The sequence below is a fragment of the Tauraco erythrolophus genome, chromosome 15 (assembly GCF_009769465.1).
Source record: "Tauraco erythrolophus isolate bTauEry1 chromosome 15, bTauEry1.pri, whole genome shotgun sequence".
Taxonomy (NCBI): Eukaryota; Metazoa; Chordata; class Aves; order Musophagiformes; family Musophagidae; genus Tauraco; species Tauraco erythrolophus.
Genome location: NC_141479.1, coordinates 18,787,456 through 18,811,468, shown reverse-complemented (window position 1 = coordinate 18,811,468; position 24,013 = coordinate 18,787,456). Strand labels below are relative to the sequence as shown.

The 24,013-nt window shown below is 38.1% G+C and overlaps 1 protein-coding gene across 1 annotated transcript in view; it reads right to left on the bottom strand.

Annotated features, from left to right (window-relative positions):
- Nucleotides 1–1,481: 1,481 nt before the first annotated feature.
- Nucleotides 1,482–24,013, bottom strand: part of CDH13 (cadherin 13) — a 483,658-nt gene continuing 461,126 nt past the window's right edge. The window contains exons 15-17 of the mRNA XM_086620685.1: nucleotides 16,486–16,628; nucleotides 3,048–3,281; nucleotides 1,482–1,720 (exon numbers count right to left, since the gene is read on the bottom strand). Coding sequence (XP_086476811.1) covers nucleotides 1,482–1,720; nucleotides 3,048–3,281; nucleotides 16,486–16,628 — 616 coding nt within the window. The remainder of the gene's footprint in view (nucleotides 1,721–3,047; nucleotides 3,282–16,485; nucleotides 16,629–24,013) is intronic.

Sequence of the window (24,013 nt, the reverse complement as noted above, 5' to 3'; positions counted from 1 at the left end):
ATTACTTTCAAAAGCAAAAAGCTTTTGTCTACCTCCTTGTATTGTGAGCAGATGTATTAATGTAAATAAAGTTCAAGTGCAAATCATATCAGATAAGAAAGTACTTCCAGTGGAGAAAGTCATACCTAGTATAGCACCAGCAACATTTATGAAGTGGTAACAAGAATACATTTGATCAATGGGCTGCACATTTATATCTCTGATGCAATAGTTCACATACTGTTAAATACCTTTAACATATTACTTCTAACAGCTGAAGTCCGCGTTTGGTTCCAGCAGACTAAACCCAGAATAACTGAATGGAGATACTTCAGATGCCACCGATTGGAACAAAGAACGTGAATTTGCACTTAGCATTTATATAGTCCTTTTCCTCTTCAAAGAGCATCACAAGCATTAGCTAGTTCTAATTGTCTCACAATGACCTTCCCGCTAACCTTTTGGGACAAAATTAATATACTGTAAGAAAAAACCTGACAAGACGTGTAATGGAGCATACACCAAGCCTCAGATGTGTAAACTATCTCTGCCTTGACCTCTGTCCCTGCCTCATGGTAGATTTTATCTTGTCAAGAATACAAGGCTTTTCACCACGGCTCAAGTATTAATTCACCGTACAATGTATTTTACTAACATAAGATGTCAGCAATAATCCTTGAATAACAGATTAACTATCATAGTTATAGGACACAGCTATTCCTTTTTAACAAATAAGTAACTCAGAGTAACACTGCATTAAAAAATTTGCTTGACGCTGTAACAGGACAAGTCAGGGACTTATCTAGGTTAGATGGTGGGACTCCACGGCATTGAATTTCCTACTCTTCAATCATTCTGGGATTTTTTTTTTTTTTGACTTCTTCCAATTCAAATTAGGAATTTTTTAAGTCTCTTTTAGAAAGCTTTCTCAGAAGATTCCTTTACATATCAGTTCTCTCTGCCCTCCAACCCAGACTTGCAATTTGATTTTCTCTTCTGGGTGGCCCTAAGCCCAAAATCTTGAATAAGTTCCTCATGTTCCAGTTGCTCATGCACTTTATAGAGAGAAATAGATTGAAGCGGACAGTACTCATTTTCATGGTGACCCAGAACAGCTATTGTTACAAGAACACCTTTAATCTCCTGTTTCTGTTTTTGAAATGAATTCAACTCGGGAGAGATGAAAGCAAGCGTCTCACAAATGTGCTACTACAGCTAGTACTTCTTAGTTTATCATATGCTAGCTCTAATTCTCTTTGATTCTTCTTAAAATTATTGCTTCCATTTCTTAATTTGACAACCAGGCATTTGTTGCTATTTTTTGACTATGAAAAAACGCTCCCCTCCCTCTTTCTTCTAGCTACTTCCTCAGGAAAAAAAAAAAAACCAAACCACACAAACCAAACTTACTGCATGATGATATCAATGTATGAATTTAACTTCTCCCGTGGTAGATTTTCTTATGCAGCACACAAATGAGCAGCTAAACAATACTTCACTACTTACAGTTCAGGAAAAGACTTACAAAATAAACTGAAGAGTGAAAGAAGGACAAGGGTCATGCTGATATGAAGGGCATCAGTTGCACTGCAGTCCATTTTGGATTTCTTGCAGGAGCACACTTGTAATTTCAGTTCTGTGTTGTTAGTCAGAGGTGGTTTTCCAGAATCTGTCACTGAGATTGGGATGTTGTAATTGGCCTTTTTCAGGTTTTGAAGCAGGATGACCTGGGCATGAGTATCTGCAAAGGATAAGGTGAGAATTAGTCAAACAGCAGCTGTTTGGGAGGGAAGAGGAATCTGCAAACAGTATCAGACATGCCACAGCTACTCATGGAAATTAAGAAGAAAATGAAAACACTCTGAAGGAAAGACTAAAGAATTGAATTTTAGAGGTAAGAAGAGGCAGTACAGAAATTCTTTCATGGACTGAGAGCTAATTGCAAACTTACTCCAAATCCCACCAAAAGACAGGCTTTTAAGAGCCCTTTGTGTTTAAATACATTACTTGGTCTCCGAATTATTGGCAGAATTTGCCTGTAGAAACTAATATACCAATGAAATACTAAGGCATGTTATTCCCAAAGCAACACAAGAGGGAAGAATATATTTGTTTACCAAAGGAAAAAACCCTTCCTGCAAGGAAGTGCACACAAAGCTGCTTGACTGCTCCCCCAGTTTGACTGAGAAGGCAGTGAAGGGAAGTAGTGCCCCTTCAAATCCACAGATCTGCTCCACCTGAGCAACAGTGGGTCATAACAGCTGTTGGTATCCAGGTGAGTGTGCTAAGTCTTTTAAGGGGTTTAACAGAGTGGTGGTTTGATGTTTGGAGAACAGCAAAGAAAATGACTTCTCTACTTTGTCCATGAAAATCTGCAGGCAGGTACAGACATCACATCCATCTTTATTTTTTCTAAGCATATGAAATGAACTGCTAAAAGATTTGATAGTGACAGAGATAAATAACACATCCTAGAAAACAAGTAGAAATAATCTGCATTAAAAAGAAATTTAGTGCTTTGTGCCCACAATTTGCCTCATGAGCCTTCTGCAATTGCATAGCATGTGCTTTGATCCTCTTACCAACGGAGTACAGTCCCAGGCATTCAGCATTTTATTCGTGAAGAGTTCAAGTAGTTAAAATCAGGAAGTTTTTCACGTACATTGCTAAAGCCCACGCAAAAGTTTCATGCTGTCCTATAGCAAAGACTTGTGCATCTCCTGCAAACTAATTCCACGCCATGAAGTATGGCAATCTTTACAAAACTGTAAGTCATTAGTAGCCTTTCTTTAATGCAAAGCTAAAAGAGAAAAATTTGGTCAACATAATAACAAGAGGAAAAAAATTCAGATTTCAGAGAAAGTGCAGACAGACTATTACTATGTCCCACAAGGCAGCTTGTCCGAGCAAAACCAGCCCAGTGTAAAGCAGAAGCAATGGGTCCATCCTGCAGGACTTTCATGCACAACTGCTCCTGAGTTCACATAATGGGCAGCCTCAGGGTGAGTATACTGAAATGCAAAGGCGGGAGGACTAAATACATAAGAAAAAAAAAGTAATAGACTTACTGTTAAGCTTGGTGATTCTCCACAATTTTTCTGGGCCAGATTGCTTACTCAGTTCAAATTTGAATGGATCTGTGTTGGGATGAAGGTCTTTGTCTGATGCTCCTAGTACCACTACCCTGAGATCTTTTGCATCATCACAAACTTTTGCCAGCGTTGGATAAAGGGATGGGACGTTGTCATTGACATCCTCCAAGGTGATGTGTAAAGTTCCTGTACCTGTAGCAGGAGGGTTACCTATATGAAAAAAGGTAATATTAATTAAATCATACTTCCAAAAACATTTTCTCTTATTTGTACCTGCATGCTTGCAAGGAGAAATAATTTTTATAGTTCTTACCTCTGTTATATGAAAATTATTGCTTTAAATACCTGATGAGTCATTATTGTAAACTCGTTGCTGTATTTTCAGAATTTCAACCTGTCTGATTCTCTACAGTATGGATAATTATTCTAAGGAAACTTCTGGGAGAGGAATATTTTGAAGTTAAAATGAGATTAGGACATGAATAGGTACCTGGAAGAAAATCTGCTCCTCAACACATACTGAGAGAAACATAGTAGGAAACATCCCCTAGTCAGATAGCATGGTATTAAAAGAATCAAGAACAAGACAAGTAAGGGGAAAAATGACAGACAGCAGAGAGGAATCAATGTGTATGGCGGGTACCCAAAAATAGAACAGGACCAGATCAATCCCAACAACCCTTAGGGCCACAGTTAGTTATGTCAGCAGAAGTGAAACCTGTCAACATGCAACTCCGGAAAATGAGATCTTTTATTTACCCAGAGCCACCCTGTGTTAGCAGTGGAGTTTCAAGCTTTCTCGAATTATTTGCCAGCCCGCCTCAGCCCTGACCTGAAGGAGCCAGCTTCAGAGGTGAGGATGTTGTTTATCCACCATGGCACCACAACAAGCCTTTGCGCCAAGGCTGTGCCTGACAAACCAGCCATGGTGCTGGAAGTGTGCGTAACGGAGACGTCTGCCCGCTGGGAGCTGGAGTGAGACTACCACCTCATTTCACAGAGGTCAGAGAGGAGCTGACAAGTGGTAATAACTTTCACTCACTACAGATGTGTGCCATGGTTGAACCTACTGCTTTCAGTCTAAAGCTCGATATCTTATTACAGATCCCTTTGCCATCCCATTTTAACCAGTCTCGAAGTTTTCTAAATGCTTATCACTTCCTTCATGCTGTACCGTACTTCACAGTTTCTCATTTGAAATGCTGCACTTGTGGGTTGTGTAGCTCGTTTTTCTGGTTTAGTACCAAGTTCTACGATCTCTGCACTTCCCTTAGCTATAAACTCGTAGCAGGTGGATTCAAGAGGCTGCACTTAACCTGTAAAGCCGTAGTGCAATGTGTCATGGTAATTTTAAGTTCAGCACTGAAAGAGGTACACTTTAGCATAATTACCCTGCCTATAGCAGCCCAATAAACTATGGAATTATTGCTGCACTGTGAGTGCATCCTAAGGGAGAAGTAAATACCCTGTGGTCTGTATCTGATAAACTACTGACTGTATCAGAATGCAATTAGTCCTTTCAATAACAAATGTTATTAATGGTGACACTTCATCTGTTTCATGCACACATAAATGCATGACAAAGGCAGAATCTTCATAGTTCTTTAGCTTCCCCCTCCCCATCCTCATCTTGCACTTTGTCATCAGAAGGGTTAGGGCTGAGTTCTTTTTAATGAAAAAGAAACTATTTTTCACTTTTTATTGGACTAATTGAATTTGCAGAAAGACTCCAATACATTTTTTGTTCTCGATATATTATTAAGTAAAGTCATATGGCAGAATGGATGAAAAGACATTCGAGTATTTGAAATATGATCATAAAAGCCAGCCTTTCATGCACTTAATTAAACTGCTGTCTTTAATTTTGAATGCATTATTTCCACACTAGACTGATAACGTCTTATGCACTGCCCTTCTTATCTTTCTCTGAAGCCAGTGATATTAAAATCTGCCTTTTGAAATTAAGAAGCCAACAGCATTATGAACGTACTGTTATTTTGTCAAACACAGATATGGCTGCATTTTCTCTGCCGTGCTAATGTTTCACTATCTTTGTACGGTTTATTACGCACAAATAGGGACGTAGAAAATTGCTGCTGTCCATTTCAACAACTTGTTCTCTGGTTGGTTTATTTATAATGATTTAAACAAAATCTCTCGTTGATTTATAAAGACCTTCAAAAGAAAAATAAGCAAATGTCAAGGTCATAAACTGAAGATTGCTAACACGCATGTCATAAAAAATGCAACAAAAAAATGAACCGAGGAAAAATGGTCTCGGCATATCCATTGGGAACGCATGACTTTTATAAATTTGACAGTATTATGCCTTTGAAATAACCCCCAAATCCCATGATCTTCAGACAGCTTTGGTTTTGAAAGATTTCCATATCATATTTTAATTCTGAAATAAGACTTCACTTAATTTGTATTGTAAAACCTTGCAGCTGAAAGCAGAATTAATGTATAAACCAAGACATAAAGGGCTCTGTCCAACAACCCTTGGGAGCAGCTTTTCAAAAGAGCTCAGCTCCCATTTTTGTCACTGAACTGAATTGGCCGTTCCTCCTGAGGCTGAACACTTTAAACCTCTAGGTGCCTTGAGAGCCATTTGGGATAGAGACAATTTCAAATTCCTGCTAAGGCTCCCGCAAGTGGTGTAGCTGTGGATATCCATGACAAACATACGAATGAAACAGCATTACTCATGTGTGTAAAAGCTGCTAAACTGGAGGCTGAAGGATGTCTAATTTCAAACTGAAAGAAAGTGAAAGCTTGGTATTGACTTCTGATTTTAATAATCTAGGGCAAGACTGAGAACCTTAATGAGTAATCTTCAATGAGACCGAAATGTAAGATCTTTCAAGTTAGTTAAGGTCTGTGGGACTGGAACTCTGATCAGCAACACTAAAAAAGTACAGATTCATCTTAGAACATGCTGCAATTGGAAATGTGTGATACACTTATCTGAATTGGATCAGGACTGGTAATGTCTTTGTATCCTGGCATTAGACTGCAGACAAAGCTTCTACTATCAGTCTTCACTTAGGCAATAGCTATTGCTGTTGTAAGACGCAACAAGTGAAAAATAGACTAACAAAAGTAATTCTATTTCATGAGTTAGTGCCATAGAATGTGATGGGGTCCACTGACTGGGAACTAGAATCATAATACAAAGGACTGTTACTAGAAGATGATGTAGATGTTAAATTGGATTTTAGTGCTATCAGCATAAATGACCAAGTTTCTAGCTCTTCTTTTTTAAAAAAAACGTTTCAAAATAAATATTATAGAAACAGATACTTTGTATACTCCTGTATACTTGCATTTTAAGGAAAAGCCATGCAGAATCACATTGGAATTATTAGTGTAAAGTCTTAAATTATAAGCCCTCTGTAGAACCGTATGGCCAAGAAATTTGAAAACTGGCATTCAGTTTTGGTCCAAAAAGTTCCCTTAGGAACCATGACGGCATTTAGTCACCTAAGTGCTCAAACGAGACTGCCAATCAGGTAGTTTCTTAAAAGATACCAATTACGCACAATGATGGCCATGGACTAAGATGACATTTCTCTTAATTGTCAAGACTTGCATAAAATGACATGTCTAACAAGCAATCATATGGTTGAATGGCTGATGATGCATTTAATCTGAGCATAACATTTTTACGGACAGGAAGAGCCATTTCATGTTCCACTTTCTAGTTTTTCTACAGAAATATGATGCTGTTGTGTACAGATTTCTAATGTGGCTGAGCTGTGCCCCGTGAAATTACAGACAGTATCTGGACTGCTTTGAAACTGAATTAAGACATTCCTAATAAGTGTACGTTCAAATATCAACAGCTTTCATTTATGTGAAATGACAGCAAAAACACAGAGTTAGGAACAGCCCCACAGCAGGTGAGATTTTCTGATATGTCTCCCACAATAAGAAGCCAAACACTTCCAAAAAGTCAGTGAAAGTTGAGGATGTAATTTTTGGGGGCACCCAAAGAAAAACTCATAGTGTGACTGAGGGTTGCCTACACAGCATCCTATTTCTTTGCATGAAGTAAACACACCTGCACCTCCATCTTGTCTTCCTACTGTCAGCATCATAAAAGACTGATAGAAGGATTCACACTGCATGAATAAGTCTGCAGTCGTGTCTCAATGTCTCAACACATCTTGTGCAGGCATATCTACAGAAGCTTTAAAATAGTCAATGCAGATGCTAATCATTATGTAGACTCAAATCATTAATATGAAATTTGGTTTTATATGTTTTAATTCGAAGTATGACTTCCATGGAGCATTTTGAGTTCATACATTTTCTTCACTTATTGCTATGGAAGCTTTGGGGAACACAACACTGGCTACACTGGTATCTGGCCCATGTCAATGTGCTATTTTCACGTTCAGTAGTGGTTTTCTCTGCTAACTGAGCTCTATCAACAAAGCAACAGTGGAAGAAACAATTTAGATATTTCACTGTTGGAATCACAACAGGTGTCACGTACCTACATCATAGGCTCTTCTTGAAGTACAGCTGAGCATGAGGGTAGTTAAAAGCAGCCATCCATCTACACTAAATTGCCAGTGAGTACTTACAGACGCTGGTCAGAAACGTTTTCTAAACTGGTAGAACATTTTCAAGATGGAAGAGTTGTTTAAATGCACCTCACAGAGAAAAAAAGTCATGAAGATTTAATCCTTTTCTTCCAGCTTTCCCCTTCCAATTTGCAGCAATTCTCAAGATTAACCTAAATGATGCTGGTTAAATTTTTGAAGCATTCAAAAACATATTCAGAACTTACAAAATGAACAGATTTGGACATTTGAGATTACAGTGAGTTTAGGTTGCCCTAGAAAACGAAGATGCATATTCCTTAAAGCAGTGGAAAGGTTCTTTAGAAGATATTTAAGGAAAAAATTGAACGTTGCTGCTTAAAACATAAAATCATACTCTCTGGTCAACAGACCACCTAAAAGTAAATAATTAAACTGATGTGCATCCTACCTTGAGCTTTCTGAGTTCTGAAAATTTTAAATCTGTCTTTGGAATAATTGAGGTGTATTTTTTGTACTTTTTTCTTTTAGAGTTGGGTATTTAAGATATTTTTCTTTCAAGATTTAAAGGCTATTATAAACTAAATAAACTGGATATAATAAGAATATTTGTTCAGATAAATAACATATCATTTAATTTTTGAAAACCAACAGGAAAATCCTCAAGAACTATTTTCCCTTCTAGTTTGTGTTTTTTTTTTCAGTTTGACACCAAACTTGACTTGATCTAAAATAGAATAAGTTGCACAAGAGAGAACAAGGATTATCAAACAGAAAAAAGTACATTTCCACATGCTACGTAAAAATAGGCTTTGAATAAATCAGATGAAAGTCAGTTCACTTGTAAATAATATAATTTCTTTAGTGGCGCAGCTAAGGAACAAAGCATTAATAATCAACTAACTGGAGAAATGCCAGACATACAAATCAAAAAGTGTTAAGACAGGGAGACAATGAGACTGCTTGTTTTCACTTATATTTAGAAAGTTCACCTAAAGGTATGAAAAGCTAAACACAGGAAATCTTCTCTTTTTAGAACTCTAATAGTTTGTATCATGGTCATTACAGGAAAGGAATATTTATCAAAATGGCTTTACATAACAAAACCTAATTAGAAACAAATATGAAAAGAAGGAATTTAATTTGAACTACTATACTTTTTTTTTTTATTTTTTTATTTAAGAACATCAGAGACCTTGGATTCTCGCAATGTTTGTCAAATTTCCAAAGAAAGAAAATCAACCGTTCTAGAGAATCCAGCTGCCACACAGATCTAAGATGCAGTGTTGCTGGAAGCCAGAACGGTTTTTAGGAAGACGGAACACAAACTGTCCCTTTTCACATGCTCATTATGAATAGTAGAAAGACTTCTCTACTCATTTCTTCTTATTAAATTAAGTTTCCAGCACCATCAAATTAATACATATTATCTATGCCCTTCTATGCCATGATGCAGAAATTACAAGGCCATTTAATTCCTAGAGCAAGCAATAGGGTTTCCATTGCCATATCGATTTCCTCTCAAGCTGGCAGAGTGGAAATTCATTTATTCTAACTTTTACTAGAGTATTTATGATTGACCATCTAGCAGCAGTTTTTAATCCACTGCACTATCACTTATGTAACCCGGAAAGCTCAGTTCCAATTTTTTTTTCCCCACATCCACTTTTTTACTGGCTAACAAAGTTAAACAGATACAAAATGAGTGAGCACTGTAGTTAGAACAATTTTTCATCATATTTGAGCAGGAAAAAAAGCCTTTGAGATTGTGGGTTTGCTAATTTCTGACACAATTACCTTTCTTCTCAAGCAACATGAATAAATCCTTATCGCTTAAAATTTCTATAAATTACATGTGAATCATAGTCATATCGAGGTCAATTTGGAGCTGCAATGATGCCTACAGAATTTCCTTTATTTTACTCCCATGTATCTAACTGTAAAATGTATGACTGCCTAAGATCTCTCCTTGGATACAGATTTTTTACCAATTTCTCTATTTTCAACTTCATATTTGCCTGAAGGAAAATACAGGAAGAAAAGAGGAGACTAAAGAATGAAAAGAGCATTGTAGAAGTTTCCAAATTGTTTGGAGGGACCTATGCAGCCAGACGGTACGAGTACGTGGTTAGGCTAAGTAATGTGCTCTCTCTTTAAATTACTGTACTTCAAATATGGACCGTGAGAAATAATACTTCATGCTTTCTAATGATATTGCTATGAAAATATAAACACAAATTTCTTTCTCCTCCCTCATGTTTTTTGTGTTTGTTTTTTTCACTTCCATATGCTGTTTTTCTCATCAGAAAATGTGTGCATACTAGGTGATTTGGCAGCAGGTACCCTCTCTGCAGGCAGAAATCCCATTCAGACAGGCGTATTCCATTACATTTTGTGTTCAAGTTGAACACTATTAATGGTTCAACCAAAGTAAATGGAACCGGTAGAGTGGTAAGACACCAGGATTTGGGTGTGCTGCTCAGAATTTGACATATTTGAAAACTGATCTCACAAATGCCATATGCTGACATCTTGTATAAAAGAGGTCCGAAAATTCCCGAGTTGAAATTTCCTGTGCATTTTCTGTATGCATTGGCATATAGATATTTTTCAAAATTTATAAAACATACAGTCTTTAAAAGTTACAATCCTTCATTCATTCACTCAAATAATATATTCAGGTCCTATTTTTGAGTAATTACATTTCAAAAGAGCACAGCTCTGTCGGCATATCAAATTCCTACTGACGTATGCCATCCGTCTTAAATACTGTTTTCAGCATTCTAATTTCTTTTCCTAATCATGAGTCCGTGATGACAAATTAAAACAATATTTTGTGTGCAATTCATATTTTACTGAAATTTAAAATGGCAAGAAAAGGATGAGTATTCAATTTATTTTCTCTTCTCAATTAATACAGCAATTAAGATAAGGGGTATAAAACTGGCTTAATTGGGTTGCCATAGCAACTAATTGCCAGATTTCTTCAAAAATAGCATGTTTTAGGTGGAATCAATCTGTAGTAATTTAATTATGTACATCATGAAGCAAGAAGACAGGTTAGATACATGTAAGGAAAAGTTCTAATTGCAAATTGTTACACATCTCTTTGTAACTCCAGTTTTTTCTAGATGTTGTCTGTTACTGTTCATTACACATAGTACAGAATGATAATTTTTCTTTTTTATGATTAGGAGTATTGAGACTTGCACAATAAATGAGATTTGGAATTGCTTGTGAGAATTGCAGTTCAGCTGGTCCTTGGAAACAGGGAAAAAAGCAAAAACTAGACCCTGACTCACTTCTTCCTCATTTTGCTGTGCATGTGCAACAGGGAAATTGAAATAGTGCTGCTCCGCTGGCTCATTTACAGATATCTAGGTGGCCGTAGTCAGAGAAGCAATATCCAAGTTGTGGGTTTGTTTTTAAACAAGGCAAACACTGAAATCACACCTTTTTATAGTCCTCCATATCTCTTAACCTTTACCTTGCTCAAATGCATCTACTCCATTAACTAGAGGTTACTATTCCTGAAATTTCCTGCAGCTCAGCCCTCCTGTTGGACATCCTGCCCGTGACTGCGGATGGCTGCCACGCAAACGCTTAGAACGTCAAACACAGGGGATGGTGATGTCGTGTAGTGAGCAAAACACTGTCAGAAAAGCAAACTGTTGTTTTCACTCCTGCAGCATTGCTGTAAGAAACAGTCCTTACAGTGATTTAGTGCATTTAAAGCTACATCAGTTAAGATTATGAACCCTTAATTGCAGGTATCTTTAACAACTGGAAGAGATGTCCTATTTTTAATGACGTTTATCCTCCTCTCTGTTTAATGAAATAGAAGTGCTTACATTCCCAGTTTTTGTCTCAGTAGCCCCTGGCGATGAGAGCAGCAGGGGAGGAAGGTGCCACCCTATGCTAGATCAGAGTACCGGCCTCAGTGGGAGAACATTGCTGCCTGGCTTTGCGTGGGTGCTACTTCACCAGGGCGGCGTGAGAAAACTGAAGTGGGTAACTGCATTTAACCAAATCAGCAAGACTGGGTATTGGTGTTTCATCACTTGGCACCACCAGCTGGCATATTTGAATGGCACAGGTAGTTTTTCCATGTATGAGGCAAAGGTAACCAAAGTTTTTCTTCTGAAGAGATACAAAAAGTTACACAATGGAGACATTAACTAGGGTATCGCATCCCTCTGCAATAAAAGGAGTGATTATTGCATAATTAAGGTAAGTCTGGATATATTTTATTATTCATCCCTCTCAAAGGGAAGGGAGAAACCAATTTTAGGGGTTTTTTTAGATTTTGCATATTTTCCAGATATTTTTTTTAGCTTCACCTCCAAAATTTTCATGTATTTCTCCTCCCTTACTTTTTCTAAATTGTGACTCAAACTCTAAGAATACAGGGGAAAAAAATCATTCCTGGAGAATTTTTAGCATGACTGACCTTATGACAAAAACATGCAGGTATTCTGCTTTACGAGAGTCATCCCAAATACTCCAGTGTATAATAGAATCTGTAGGATTCTATTTTTTTTATATGTATATGTGTATATATATAATATACTCTATTCTATATGTAGGACACAACATGGTCACATAGCAAATTTGCAAGGTCTGTTCTAAGCAGATTTCTCAAACTTAAATGATTTCTTGTCTGTATTTAACATATGTGTGTTTTGCAGATGTAACCCCAATAATTGCACTGTATGCTTGTGATATTGCATTTTTTTTTACTGATTAGAACACTAAATTTGGGAAATAAAATGCTGAACATTATCAGCACTTTTGTTAACTGAGTGAAACCTCTGATGTTTTCGAAGTTTGCATAAACCTGACTTTGTCCCATAATGAGCTCATTCTCAGATTAAACACAGTTCATGACACTTTAATGTGTTAACTCAGCTTCATGATATTTCCTACCAGTGTTTAATTTTTTCTTTAATAGACCAGAGACTCTATGTCCACACAAGTCTTTAATAAAAGTTTTCAAATTCTAAAGACACTACCTTGACCTTTACTGAAATCAAAAGTACAGAGAAAATTAGGATATTCATTCCAAAAAGTCCTTTTTAAAGTGAAATTTCCCCCAATAAAAGGTCAAACTTTATTACCTATAAAATTAATACTATGTCCATCAAATTTTCTGTTACACATTGTTTCAATTATGTTTGGGAAGGGACAGGAACTGTTTAGATCAGAAATAATCTAATTCATACTTAACTACCTTTTTCTGCAGTTAATTTGACAATGCTGAAAAACAATATCATAAAGTTCAAAAAGAATATCATAAACAACTAAATGATTTCCTACAGCGCAATGACTCCATTTTCTGTGGTCAATTCATGGTTTCTGTCCTACTGGTAAAGAATAGTTCTGTGGTTTACTGAAAAAAGATAAAGTTGTTATGGATTTATATAAAGAACTACTAAGCATGAAGCTCCTGGTTTTACTTCTGACAGAAATTTTCGACATTTTACACATAAGAAGAACGCCCTGGCACTCGTCCCCTGCACTGAAGCGTAATAACAAGAAGCCGGTGCCTGCTGAATCCAATGACAGATTCCCTACTGACATCCGTGAAAGGGTATGGAAAAAGTGTCACCGTGAGTTTAGTTTTCAGCTGTCTCCACTCTTCACCCAAGACAGCACATGAACATAAGGTCATTTTAAAAAGAGGTGACCACGGAATACGACAGGACAACACTATCTTTCCTGTAATCACATAAACTCTATATGCTGTGAATACTAATAGCAAATTACATGTTTCTCTACTGGTTTAGTGTATGTCTAAGGTCTTTTAGCAAAGTCTAAGGTACAAGGCTTTATTGATTTTAGAACCTTACCTTACTACAAATACTGTTAAAAATTAGTGCACAACTCACAGACACCCTTCCACAGAAAGCATCATGTTTGTAAGCCCTCATACTGAGAATTAACCCTGCTGAAACTCCTGCTAGTGCTGTCAGAAACCGAACTTGGGGGAAGATGGATTAGATGTTGCTGATGTGGCCACCCGGACATGCGGACCTCTTGTGAGCTGGCTGATCTGGGAAGCCTGGCAAACACTGGTGCGGTGCTGGGGCTGGGCTGAGGTGCTCTGCGTTATGCCCAGAGCTGTGCTGGGTACCAGTTCACACTGCTGTACCGTGCAGTGGACATTACCTGAACTCTCCTGTATTCCCCAATTGAGAAAAGGAAAGTCTACGGCTCATGTGCATGTGCCAACACATCTCAGACCTGACTTGGAGATGCCAGGCCAAAGGAAATAATAGCTGACATTGAATGCTTTTGAAAAAAGTATCTCTGACTAAGTACGGGGTTTTTTTTCTCTCTTCCCTTTTTGCCCCATGTCTGTTAGCCCAATTAAATGGGCTCTACTGGGAATGCCTCTGAATTTTCAATTTACCACCCTATCTCATTTGACAATTCTTAACTCTGCCTTTAGCTGCCCTCTCACATAGGAGTTGAGACCATATTCACTGGCATTCGGTAGGCTGCACTTCCTAACCTGAAGAAAGAAAATTGCAGTTTGTGGACAAAGCTGTTTAAAAGAGAATGCATACAGTTATGTTCAATCTGATTTTTTTTTTTTTCAAGTTAACATAACCTTCTTTTAAAGTCCTGAAAGAATTCTGTATTCATTTCATATTATTCTACCACAATTTGGCTTGTCATCTAATGTAATATCTCTTTTCAAGATGGACATTAGCTATGATGGCTAGAAAAATGAAGTGGGTTTTCACAGCTTTGCTAGCTGTCATTGTCAGTAGCCTGGAAATAAGCTGGGGAACACCTTCCCAGGAACATCTGGGATATTATCAGTCCCAGCCATAACTGCAGGGGACGAGGCAGACCCTCAAACATACCTGTTGAAATCAATTATAAAACTTCCTTGGCTGCTTTAGCCACAGAGTCTGGACTGAGACTTCAGACTGGCAGCGCCCACACGCAAAGAGAGCAGTGTTCCCTCTGCAAATGGAAGCAACCAAACCACAAGCAGACCCTGGGTGAACTGTCTTTTCCTGCCCACAGTGAAGCCATGCTCTCCAGCAGACCCCAGCACTGCGCTCCGGGCCAGGTGTGAGCAGAGGTAAGTGTTTGTGCACGATTGAGGTTGAGGTTGGGGCTCCAGAGGAGCTCCTGCTCCTCTCAACTCCCACAAATTCCACTCTTACATATTTATACAGACCAGCAGATAATTTTTCCAGTTATTACCCTGCCTCTAAGTTTAATGTGTTTCATAAGCTGTTTGGTAATTAATCTGGGGGTGATACAGACCACAAGGTTAATACCAGCTATTTAAGTTCTGCTATTTATTGCTACTTCCACATGTGGCTGTGCTCCATAGAGTGAAGTAGGACAACACTCCTGAATGATCACTATTAACACCTTAGTATGACAGCAGTAAAGGCACACACGTGGTTTCCAATTCCTTCCTTCAAAGAAGTCAATAGTGTTGGAGCAGATTAGCTCCTGTGCTGACAGTGCTGCGGAATCACAAACACACACAGCAGCAGCCGTTAGATGCTGACTCCGCACCTCAGCTGAACAGGATTCCTTTTCTCTAACCCGTGCTAAATATCTTCTCTTACTCCGCTGTTCAGTGCACAGACCCCTTTCTCTTCTCTTGTTTTTCCAGAACGGAAAAAATTCTGGGAATTAAGAGGCGTCACCGAGCAGTGAGGCTCCTGGCTTAGGACAGATGAGCAATGTGTGTTACTGCCCTAACGCGGTACCCCAAAATCCACTTTCATTTAGACTGATTTCCATAGTTGGAAACATTCAGCTGCTTGTTCCATCTATTCTCTTTGAGCATGTTTGACTCTACCTTTAGAACACATGCAACTTTGTCCCTTTGATAATCCCCTAATAATAATATAATGACTTTACTTTCATTGTAAGTTGACATTTCCCAGTGTACCAGATTTTAAGACACACTTAAAAAATCTTTATCCAATAGCAAGTAAAAGACAGAAATAAGTTTAGTACTACATTTTTGCATGGAAATTTCCCCAGAAAAATATGTGTATGAATATATAAGTAAATCATCATCTCAGCAGAATTTTTTTTTCTTTTATACTTGAGGCGATATTTTCTTTTTCCTGTCAGGCCCTGCAAATGTTCCGAGTCATGTGGTTACAAAAATGTAGAATTACTCTCCTAAAATGAACATTTTACAATTCATCACCAGGGATAAACCAGCTGCAGCTGTGAAAAAGCGTTAGCATATTAGCTGTTATATTACAGACAAATCTTTTATTTATTTTGTGCCTTTAGCTCTGGAGATCTGGAATGTTCAGGATTTTCTCTTTCTTTCTCTGCTCCAAAGTCACTCACTGAATTTTCACTAGATAGTTGAATTTTGATTATATTTGACAGAAGGAAGTTTAATCCACACAATATGTAAAAAATATTGCATTTTAACAAGGATTTTTACTTATGTTTTTATTGTCACTGTCATTGTATTGAATAGAATAGAATTCAGCGTATTAAGGATGAGTTGTTATTGGTGTTTAGGTGCCTTAGGCTTACTAACTGCTCAAATATTATGAAATTGACTCTGATAAAGATGATTTATTAATTTCTGAGAATGCTCATAAACTTTTTGCATCTAGCATTAAGATCTCAGTGTAGGAATACATGTGTGAGACATAATCTTAAAAGAAAGCTGGTTTAAGTTTGAAGTTCATTCCTCTGTTTTCTGTTTGCCACAATGATCTCTAATACCTTTAGGTGGCCACCTAGCAAAGTGCTGAAGCATGTGCTTAACTTTACACACCCACCTTTCTGAATAGACAATTTCAAGCAGGGAAAAAAGTCATACACTTTAATGAATATGATCCATAACAGTTACTCACCACTGTCTATTGCCAGGAAGAGAGCCGTGTATATATTGTTCTGAACATAAGGAGATTCCCGATCCAGGATAGCAGTGGTGCCAATGGTACCATTGGTAGGGTTGATTTCTAGCCAGTTTGCTGGATCCTTGTAAACTGAATACCTAAATAAAAATATAGAAATTGTTAACAAATTATATATCTAGACATAAAAAAATGACATTTCTACAAAAGCATATGGCTTTACACGCACTTGCTTTCTTGAGGTGGATCGCTCAATATTCCAAAAATACAATTTAGACCTTGTGCCTTCCCTTTGAGGTAGTTTGTTATTGTTGGGCTTATCTGACAGGTGGAGATATAGAGAGAGGTTTGACTCAATTTCTTTGGATACATATGTCTCAAAGCATAGTAGAGAAATCAATATTTAAAACAATGAAGAACCTATTTCCTACGACTGTGTTATACAGCCAGAGTACCTGAACACTTTCAGGGGACCTCTGCATCAACACTGGTATGTCCAGACTTCATCAATCCTCTCACAGTTCTCCTTTTTCCAGACTCAAAGTTCTGGCTGGAATAGGAGTTGTATTTTTAATTTATTTTTTGAGCGTTTTTCATTTTTTTTCTTGCAATCAGTTATTTTGGCTGAGGCTGGAAACGGAATAAATTGCGGGATATGGTAGCAAAACCAGAGTTAGACTGTGGTTTCACTAGGTCTAACGGGAGCTGGTTATATGCAGACCTGGTTTGCATCAATTTGTTCTGCAGTCTGTGGTCTGTAGTTTTCCACTTCTGATGATTTCAATCACATTCTCAGAATCTTGGAACAATTCAACCACATACATGTTGCCTAAATAAGGATTTGAAAATGCTGTCTGTCAAGATCCCTCAATACAAAATTCACAGTTGTGCTTTCTTTGCATTAATTGGCACAAATATTTAGACCCTGATACTGGAAATATTTAGAGACATCGTGGAGTTTATGCACTAAGAACTACCCTACTTGACTGAAATAATAAACATAAGAATTTTCATGATTAGGGATTAATTCTATACTCAGTTAAATATATTAATATAACAACACAGAGCTGAATTAACTGGTGCCAATTCCCTCTCCAATGAAATGTGTTAATATTTTAAACCAAAACTCCAATCATATAATCAATACTTAGTATAACAACCTGTTTATCTCTTTTGGTAGTGAATTGTTATGGGTCATAAACAGCCATATAATCTTTTATAAACATTTTAGATTATAAGCAATTGACACGAAACCTGTTATTATTTAATAAGTTTGTGCCTAGCCAGTGCCTCACAGTGGCATTCATCTGAAAGGTGTCCCATGGAATAATGCTGACAAAAATAATTTATTCCTGAGGGAATAATCAAAAATAACAGGTTGTTAGAGGGGTAAAAAAAAAGTAAAGGCTACTGAATGAACTGAAGAATGTATCTCTTCCCTTCCTCATCCCAGGAACTTCCCCTCCAACATTTTAAACGGTGCCATGGGAAGGTGTCATTAAGCAAAGATGGGGACTTTTTTTCTCTTATAAGTTAGGAAAGATTAGAACGGGTTTGACTTATAATAGCCTTTGAATAATAAATTTTGGGCACGGACACCATGCCATTCATCAGGAAGAAAACTTAATTATTAAAAAGGGAAAACTTCTGGGCAAATTGGTTTCCTCATGCATAAGTAGAGCAGTGCACATACAGGTATTCAGGCCTGAGAAACACAGGACAGAAACACAGACGTATTTTCCCAGCCCACAGATCAGGTATCCATAATAACTGGATCAGTTGGAGGCAGAGCAAGGCTTGAATTTATGCCTCAGAAAGCACAGGGCTCCAGAATCCCTGTGAATTTGCCATGTGGCCCACAGGTCCATCTAAAGAAACTATTCCACAGATTGACATCATACTTCAAAGATCAATGAAGCGCTCTTAATTTGAAAGAATGACAGTCCAAAGAAAATAATACTGAGTTTTGTCCTTGAAAAACAAAATTTCTTTTAGCAGAAAGCCTTCTCTTAATTTGTCAGAGAAATACTTCTCACCAAAAAAATCATTTGCCTCCAAATCCCTTTGGTGTACCTCCAGGGGAAGTGACACTATCCTACAGAAGACGAACATGGCTAATTTCAGAGCTGCTAACAGACAACACTGTCCCTTTTCCCAGCCCTCCGTGGAGGGACTGGCTCTGCTGTTCAAGAAGCAGCTCAGGTTAGGCAGGCCAGGTAGCTGCTGCATCCAACAGAAGCTGCTGGATCCATGCTTCTGCTTTTTCTGCAGTCTTTAGAAGAATACTCCGAGTGCAGTGACTCCCTGCATTCCTGGCCGATGCCTTAAGGAGGAAAGTCAACATGTGTGGCCCACTGCATTGAACTACGAGAAATTAACTGCGACCTGATGGACTCCATCATATTCAGAGCTCTTCTTCCTTGTCTTTCCACCTAAACTCCAACATGCAGAGACTGCCTTCTTTTAGTGGTTGAGTAAAATGTCGGACTCTATGGTCTTAAAGCTCTTTTCCAACCTAAATGATTCTATAACTGCTGATCTTTACCAAGACTTTGCTTGGTAATGCAACCTCCTCGGGGCTGCTGAAACAGTTTGACTTTTCCATGGTACACAGGAACACACCAGTGTTCAGGCAGCCAGTTCCAGGATCAAAACCTCAATATATACAGCCATGAAAAATTCCACATTTTTATGAGACATTCAAATAAATTCAAGGATAAATTTGGAAACCAGAACCTTTGAGAATTTATGAGAGACACACACAAATATTGCAAACACTTGGCTTATTCATGCTTCAACAAAAGTCACTCAAGAGTTTCATCACTGGCTTTCCCCAGGAGCAGAAATTACCCCTTAGGAAATAGGCAGAAAAGAATCAAAGGCAAATGCTAGTGCACAGTGAGACATTCCATCAATCCAACATGTCCTTCCACTTAATAACCATTTAAACATTAATCAATACCTGAGCTTTATCTCCCATAAAAACGAGTTACTAGAATAGTAACAATGCAGATCATTATTTCATTTCACCGCGTTTTTTTTTGTTGTTTTTATAACTTTGCAACAAAGGTATGCACAAAAACATGAAACAAGGGCAGCCTAAACAATTCCAAGTCTATTGTAAAACTGCAAATTCTCAATTAACCCTGAAACAATTTAAGAAGATTCAACACTTCTAAAGTAATGAGAATTTAAAATGGATTGTATTATCTTCCCTGATTGCTCTGCAAAGCACTGTTGGCTGTGCAAATAAAAAACTGAATTGTATAACCTGTGATTTGGCACAGGATATTGCAAAACTAGTACTTTGTCTTTCCCACCACATTTTGTACTTATTGTAAGAGTATATTGCAGTACAGTTAAGATTATTATTCTTTGTTCATTTTTTTGAGGGCTCTGCTAGCAAAAGGTTTAGAATAGACTCATTAAGAAAAGCACTATAAAAAATTGAAATATAGACTACAAAGCTTCACTTCTAACTTTTGACTTCAGTGGGATCTGCTGATTGCACAGCAGTTTTGAAAACCAGACCATTTTTTTTAGGTGGTTAAACGTGAACTTACGTGGCTGCTTGTACCTACTCAGTTTTGAAAATCGTAAGCACATTGATACATCTGTGTAGATATACACAGAACTGTGTTCTCTGGTGTGCCAATTACTGTTTATTTTGGACTTTTTCTACATTGCAGTAGTGAAATTTAGTGCTGCTTTGTGGAGTTTCTTTTTTTTTGTTGTTTTGTTTTTAGATTTTAAGCCATGCCAAGAGCTTACAGTTCCCAAGGGCTTATATGACAACAAGGCATGGGCAAGCGGGTGTAACGTATTTTGATTGTGACCTCCTTGCACTAAGTTCATGTTCTTCCACTATCTATAAGCCAGGTAAAGCAAAGAAAGCAGAAAAAACAATCCTTTAGACTGGAGATTTTCTGCTGCGATGTTCAAGTATACCCCTTAAATATAGACCTACAAACATGCAAAGAGGCTGTAGATGAAGAACAAGAGAACACAAATCAAAATATGCACTTGGCCTATTTGGTGCAGAACTAAAATAAAGTAGCAAATATATGGAAATAATTTAAAATTTATAAATGGCATTTTCCCCTTCCTGTAACACAAGAAAATAATTCACAGAACACCTCCTGGGGTTGCCAGCAGACGTGCATGGTGCCGGTGGCTGTCAGCTTGATTAGCACAGAAGATCATTACACAGAACAGTGCTGATACGATGGACACAGAAATCTAATCAGAGCCACAACCTTGCACTAGCCACAAAAAGAATTTCACAGCCAACAGTGCAGTAGCCCAGGGTGTCATAGGAGAGCAGCCAGGCACCGAGACTTGGCAAGGACTTCCAGGGCTTGGTAGTTGCCAGACTTTTTCCATGTGGAGTCAAGGGGTCTTCGCTCTTATGCTTTAGCAGAAAGAGAAGGAAGGCAAAATGAAGCAGTGCCAAATCTGCACTGAACGACACATCTGCGCCAGTTTGATGTGCAGCAGCGACAGGAGTTAAGATGAACAATTCAGACAGGCTTGTCAGGGTGGCGGTGTTCAGCCTTGCGCATCTGGCGACTGCTGAGTCGCATGTGCAGAGACTGTACGACCAGAAACATGCAACAGAAAGGAAGTGGCACAGTGGCACTGGCCCCATGAAACATCTGTCTGATTCTGCAATTAGGCTTTGTGTAACAGGGCAAGAGACGGCGGGCAGCAAGTTGACACTGTGGGAGACTAGTAAGCAAGGCTGGTCTGGCTGAATTAAGACTTGGAGAATTGGACTTTGAGTCCCAGCTCTGTCACAGTGGAATTAGGGAAGCCCTTTAATTCATGCTATGCCCCTAATTCAGCTTTGAAATGATGAGGATGTATTTCTGCATTGAAAAGCTGTTAAAAGGATAAAATCTGTAAATTGTTGCAAAAAGGACTGAGAGCATATAGCAATGAAGGACATCAAAAGTCTCAAGATAGATAGAAAGAAATAATTTGAATAGCTTTCTAAAGACACAGAAAGATATTTACTGATATTTTCAAATTGCATAGTTGCTCATCTCCTTAATTTTTTTTTTAAACTAAAATAGAGTTAAACCCAGATGAGTAAAAATTCACATTCTCAGTGATACATACATATGTATATTTTCATATACACTTACTGGTCTTGGGTGAAACTGAAAGTGTCAAAATACTGATAGTAACCATTTTCATAGCGTTTCAATCTGACTGGCAGGAGTAAGCTTCAGAAATATAACAAAGCTTATTCATACATTAGATTTCCATATCATATTTGCTGCTTTTATGTATCCTGGTCTCACTGACATAAGTGAAAAAAATACCAGTTGAGTAGACCCAATATTTCACCAAAGACGTATAGATACATTTGTATTTTGAATGAAAAGCATTCACATCACCCACATTTCTGAATCCATAGCTGTTCACCTACGATTAGGTAACATATTGAAGTTACTGCATCTTTCTTGCTCTTGCTGGGACTATCCCATGTAATGGGAGTCTCTGAAATTTTTCTATACACTCTTCATGAACTATTCGAAATGATCAGTGGAAGGTAAATTTGTATTGTCTGTGCCTAAGAGCTCAGCATGAGAACTCCCTTTTGCCTCTGAACAAAAAAAAATCTCTAAATACAGGCATTATGTAATCTTTAGATCAAGCCAATATGAATTTCATCTCATTAGATGAAGTCCACTGGAAAAATCAAGAGTAACTACTTCTAGAAGAAAGATTCACAGGTATTTGGGAGAGACCAGTGTAGCAATTACAGTATAAATATACGCACCCATGCAAACAATAGTAGTTCTGAGAGAAAAACACTTCCCAAAATATAAATGTAACACTAAAAATCTGGATTAAGACTGCATTGTGCTTCATACGCTGTAAGTACAGATGACATCATGCAGAACTTTAGAGATTAACCTGCTGCCCACCGTGCTCCATCTTTTCCACTGTGCTGTCATTACCTTTTGCCTGCACTAATTATGGCAGCATATGGCCCCAGAAAGAGTAGGAAGGAAACCTTATTGCAGTGCAGCAGTTCTCCAGCTGAAACACACTCCAGACTCATTAATGATGACCCACTGCAATTCTTCTGCTATTTGACTACACGATAACAAAGGTATTCCTTCTCCCATACTGGTTTAGGTTACAAGCTTTGGGAGAGCAGCTTATGTTTCATGTATGTACATTTACAGCCTTGCACAGCAGATCTCCAATTGCTAACCCGTGCTGAACGAAAACAATAATAGTAATTCTCTAAAATAAATTACATCTAACACTCTCTAACTATATTAACATTTGATTTTATAAAGATTTTTTTTTTATGTAATTTCCAGGCTTGTTTTTCTGTTTTAAAAAGTTTGTGTCTGACAGGATGTCTTCACATCCTTCCGTACGAGGTAGACTTAGAGGCTGGTACCTTACCGTTCCCTTTGGAAACGCCTGGATCTGAGCCTGCATGTGAGCATCACGCCGCTTCACGTCTCCTTCAACAGTCGGTGACGGTCTGTAGACCAACAAAGTGCCGACACCGACCACTCATCTCCAGTGCAGTTGGCACTGGTCTGCCCTAAGAGCTTTGTGCCTTCTTTTGCACCTCTTTTTAAATGAAGACATGCAGTTAGTGTGGCAGTGTTGTCACAACTATAAAATTACTATTTGGGGCACAAGATCACGACAATTTCAACATAACTGCTGTTGCTTAAAGTGTTCTATTATGCAGGCGTATCTGAGTAATAATTCAAAACTAAGCCTTTTCTTCATAACTGATTAGCAATTCAAGTAACACTGCCTGAAATAACACAAGCATGTCAATAGGTAAGCGGCTGTGTGTTAGGAGAGAGGGGCAGAACCAGATCGGTACTGGTTTTCATCCATACACTATCTATGTTGCTGTTGGCAAGCGGATATGCAGCACTACTCCGGCACTTGCTAAATCCCCTATTCCACACTGGTTTCAACACACTGCTCCGTACCTGAGCACGTGCCTTGTGCTTCCCGAGGGAACGCGTCAGGCAATTTCACTCTATTTACAGACATATTGACTGCTCAATGTGCTGCTTGCAATAGGTCTATGGTTTGCACACAGGAGAAATTGGCTACCAGGCAATTCAGGTACACATGTGACATTTGAGGATCCAGAGTAACAGTTTGGCAGTTTTGGGGAACATTAGGCATTCATAACAGATCTAATGAAGATCCCTGTTGAATAATGGCAATGGGTTTGTCATCCAGTAAAGGATGTCCCCCATATCAGTACAGGACACTGATAAGATGATCTACCACCACATGCAGCCCTACCAAGTCAGTCAGCTGAACTGGTTCTTTACTTGTAGCATTTTTCTTTTCACTCTAGAGCTAGCCCAGAGATCTATCCACTGTGCTGCAGACACAACCTAAAAAAGCCTTTCCATTGCAGGTAAGGACTAAGAAACAACTGGAGAATTTCGTATCACAGGGAAAACAGAAGCATAAGTGCTTCATCAGAGAATGTTATTGAGACAAAATGTAAGTATTTTAT